The sequence below is a fragment of the Acyrthosiphon pisum genome, chromosome A2, assembly GCF_005508785.2.
Source record: "Acyrthosiphon pisum isolate AL4f chromosome A2, pea_aphid_22Mar2018_4r6ur, whole genome shotgun sequence".
Taxonomy (NCBI): domain Eukaryota; kingdom Metazoa; phylum Arthropoda; class Insecta; order Hemiptera; family Aphididae; genus Acyrthosiphon; species Acyrthosiphon pisum.
The window spans coordinates 74,577,647-74,582,140 of record NC_042495.1 but is presented as its reverse complement, the minus strand read 5'-3'; the positions used below and the strand labels follow the sequence as shown (position 1 = coordinate 74,582,140).

At 32.7% G+C, this 4,494-nt stretch overlaps 1 protein-coding gene across 1 annotated transcript; it reads right to left on the bottom strand.

Annotated features, from left to right (window-relative positions):
• Positions 1–1,343: 1,343 nt before the first annotated feature.
• Positions 1,344–2,630, bottom strand: LOC103307737. Its single transcript, XM_008179994.1, has 2 exons — positions 2,402–2,630; positions 1,344–2,251 (listed from the first exon to the last, which is right to left on the bottom strand). The coding sequence occupies exons 1-2, from the start codon at positions 2,628–2,630 to the stop codon at positions 1,344–1,346; spliced, it is 1,137 nt and encodes a 378-aa protein (XP_008178216.1).
• Between the last annotated feature and the right edge of the window lie 1,864 nt (positions 2,631–4,494).

The following is a 4,494-nucleotide window of genomic DNA, read 5'->3' as shown; positions in this document are numbered from 1 at the left end:
TGCAGATTTCTTCGAAATGTTGCAGCTTTGAAATTCATTGCTTTGCATATTTAATGGCAATTTTAGTGCTGAAGGGCTGTTCGACCATCTTCAAGCAAAGTTGCTGCGATTCCCGAGGAAGCGAGTGCAAGTGCAATTTTATTTTGTGAACGAATTGTTGCTAATATTAATGAAATCAAAAAAGTTTTTCCTGTACCACCAGGTGCATCCAAGAAGTATATCCCTCCAGTATCATCATTTGTTACTTTCATAAGAGTATCAAATACATACTTCTGTTGTTCATTCAACAGTGGAAGATTTTTTTGAATTAATTCTTTCAAAGTGTTGAGATCATACGTTTTTTCTCGGTGCACCTCTTGGTTAAAAACATCATGCGTTGGACGATTGGGCGCGATCAGGCCTAATTGAATTAATGGTTTGTTTGACATCATCAAGCACATGTCCTCAATTGAAATCAATGCTTCGTTAAAAATTTCTTCACTGATTTGTATATTTAGATTTCCCATTCTATTCCGTATTTGATACAAAATATCATCACACATATGATCCTTGTACTTGATCCACAAATCGATTGGTTTTGATGGGTAGCATGTACATATGATTATAGAAAACAATGTTCGTATTTGTTGAGCACTTGATGATATTACAGCATCATTTAGAGTTTGATCCCAATGATCGTCATTTTCTAGCAATTGCAAACGTTGACAGGCTTCTCTGTAGGATCCACACAATTCACCATCAACAGTTCGTAAATGTTGGAATGATGTTGGGCCACGTACATTGACTAATAGCAGTCGTAAATAAAAACATTCATCATTGCTGGGATGTACTGAATAAATTCGACCAATCACATCAGTGGAATATACATCTGGGTATTCTTGAATTGGTTTTCCTTGTTTCCGTCGTATAAATTTTCTTGAGGATTTATTCCAAGTATAATATTTTGGCATTTCAGAATATAACAATGTTTGTGAAAAATCATCGTTTTGGCATGTCTCAAAGAAACTGGTTAATGTAGTAGAAGGTGGCTGAGCTGCTCTTTGTACTGCGTTCTGTGGTGTAAAATACACTCTTTGTCCATTTTCTAAATGCACAGCTAAATGAACAACTGAAGGGTGTCTCTCATGAATGGGAAAAGAAAATATTCGCCAAACTGCTTCATTACTACTAACATAGCGGCCCATTTGGTATTGGGTAACTTCATCATTGCAATTCTCTGCACCAATTCCAATCACAGCCATATCACTCCCTTTGGTTACATATTTGCAAATGTATTTAATAGATTTCACTGAATGGCAAGATTCAACGTTTATGTGTGCTTTGAACGTCTTTGATAAAATTGGTCAATATGGAACAATCCAACGATTATCTATTTCAATATCTTGTTGATTTAATTTGACAATTGTTGTTCTTCCATTGTCTACTCTTGATCGGCGACGATACAGTGGATAACCATCATTGCCAGTAATTGTTTCTGATATTAACGTCCTTGGATATCGTTTTGAACATTTACCATCCATCATACACGGTGAATTTTGATTAAGAGTGCCACATGGACCATGTATCATGTTTTTGATAACAACCTCATGCAATTCAGGATCTACTTGTACATTAGGTATTTCAGCTGATATCACTGCATCAACTTCATTTGGCCTTATCTTTTCAACCAACCAAATCAAAATGTGTGCATGTGGCAACCCTCGTTTCTGCCACTCCACAGAATACATCCAGCAGCGTGTCTCACCAAACACATAATGTTTCACGATGAAATCCATTAAAGATTTCAACTTTTGTCTAAAGACTCTGGCTGTAATGTCATGACGATCAATGGGTGATTGCCCAGGGAATAACTCCTGCTTGATTTCTATCCATTGCGGATTGCATGTAAATGTGATGAACAAATCTGCTGTACCATAATGACGAACATACGACATGGCATCTTGAGCATATTCGTGCATATGTCGAGGGCTTCTGATGTATGTTGCTGGAAGAATAATCATCCGACCAACATTCTGTGCATTTCCATCAGTATTAATCGCATCTCGAAGGTGAATATACTCTTCAGATCGGAGTTTGGTCTGATTCAACCTGATGAATGTTAATCTCTCCGTTTCAATTTTAACATACATGTCAACAACATATTTGTGATATAATCGCCGACATTTCAATATGTGATTGTCTTCATTTTCCCGAATCATTAGGTGGTATGAATAATAGTTCATTGAACTGACTTTTTTGTTTGTTTCAGAACCTGTAAATATATTTTGTTTTTATAACATTTAAATATAAAATTAAAATACATAATATGGTTACTGATATATTACCGCCATCGCTAAATTAATATTTTAATTACCTGTAATTGGATTTATCATTTTTATTGAGAAATCATAGCCATCTTCACCTTGCCAAAATATAATGGGATATTGTAGTGCATCATATGAGCGATGTGTTTCATTTATACGTTGTAATCGATCATTCCGACGATGTAAAACAATATCACGGGATTCCAAGTTTTCTCCAACTACAACGACAGCAACTTCATCAATGGTTGGTGCATTAAAACGTCTTGCATGTTGACCCGCAGGTGTTTTATCAGCTTTGATTACAATTTTGTAATTATCAGATGGCATCATATCCAGTGCAGTTTTAAACAATATAATCAATTGATTGTGTTCATGAAATAAAGTTTGTAATTGTTCTACAATATACCTCTTTACTAAATTGTTGTTTGCACAACGCATATCAATTTCTTGTTATTATTATGTTGTTATTATTAGGTCTCATGATGTGAAACTAGGTGGGTCGAAAAACATGATTCCATTATGCAGTTTTCTTCGAATTTGGTTTTAATTATTGAAGCATTAGATAAAATATCTGAATGGAACGATCTTGAAACGTCCTCAAAAGCGTCTATTCTAATAAAATCATTGTCAAGTGCGGAATTTATTTTAACATTAAATCTTATGTCCGATATGTTTTCAATAACTGCACCAATAAGTAGAATTTTGCAATCAAAAAGTCAAGATAAATTTTCGGCTTCTACATTAATAAATAATGTACTTAGTGTTTTAAAAGAAAAACGGAAAAACAGCGTTGAAAATTTTAATTTAATTTTTAATAATAGTAAACAATGCTTGGAAAAAATAGGAATTTTCGACGATATTAAAATCCCAAGAATAACAAAAGAAATGACTAAAAGAGCTAATCCACCAACTAAAAATCCAGAAGATTATTTTCGTATCGTTTTGTTTATTCCATTTTTAGATGACTTAATTACCGACCTTGAGTACAGATTCGATAAAAAATCAGTGTCAGTGTTTGATTTAGATATAATTTTTCCAACGTTTATTCATAATAAAGACGTTTTTAATAACCAAAAAGAAATCCAAAATAAAATTAACAATATGATGGCACAATTTTGTGAATTAATATCTATTAATTTGAACTTATCGGAAGACCTCGTAAAAAAATATTTCGAAGGAGAGCTTGAATTATGGCATAGGTACATATTGGACAAATGAAAAAGAAATTCCAAAAACATCATTAGAAGCTTTTGAAAGATGTAATTCCGAAACCTTTCCAATTATTTATAATTGTTTTCTTATACTCCTGACATTACCAGCCACTTCAGCAACTGCGGAACGAAATTTTTCTTCTCTTCGCCGACTAAAAACTTGGATGCGATCAAGAATATCCGAAGAACGCTTAAATGGACTTGCATTACTTAATTGTTATAGAAATATTAGTATTGACTGTGAAGAAGTAATTGACGAATTTGCCAAATCTAAAAGACGAATGGATTTTGTTCTGTGATCATTTTTTAATATTTATTATATTTTATTATTAATTATTATTTATTATATATTACGTGTCATTATTAATTAAACAATTTATATTACTTATCTAATTATTTAAAAGACGAAAGGATTTTGTTCAGTGATCATTTTTTAATATTTGTTATGTTTTATTATTAATTATTATTTATTATATATTACGTATCATTAATGTACCATAAATGTTATGGTCTCAACAACTCATTATGCATTTATACGTGCACATGCAATACGCCATGTAAATTTTCAATACATGAAAATTAATTATTGAAGTTTTTTTTTTTTGTCAAAGCAATGTATTAACTAACCTATTTATTAATTAAAGTGCTTAAAAACCAGTTTGAAGTCATCATTTTTACATTTTTAAATTCTTAAAATCTAATTTTTAAGTATTAAATTTCAAAAAGGTTGAGTCGTTTTTATGTTAACTTCATAACAAATTCAAATGTTTTTAGAAGTTTTATCCAATGACTAGGATATTTGGTACAATTAATTGATATAAGATAAGTCCATTTTGGTTATGGTTGGCAGAGTCCTACCCCCACCTCCACGTGGTGCCGACTGGAAACGGAATTCCGGTTCCGGCCAACGGGGGAGGCACAGAAGGCAAACTGTATAAAACCGAACACCGGCGGGTCAACACCAGCGACCAGAGAGGGCC

Coding starts and splice junctions, on each gene's coding strand:
- LOC103307737 (XM_008179994.1), bottom strand. CDS start 2,630: ATGCCATCTGATAATTACAAAATTGTAATCAAAGCTGATAAAACACCT. Junction 2,252..2,401: donor TCCCATTATATTTTGGCAAG/GTGAAGATGGCT, acceptor ATATATTTACAG/GTTCTGAAACAAACAAAAAA.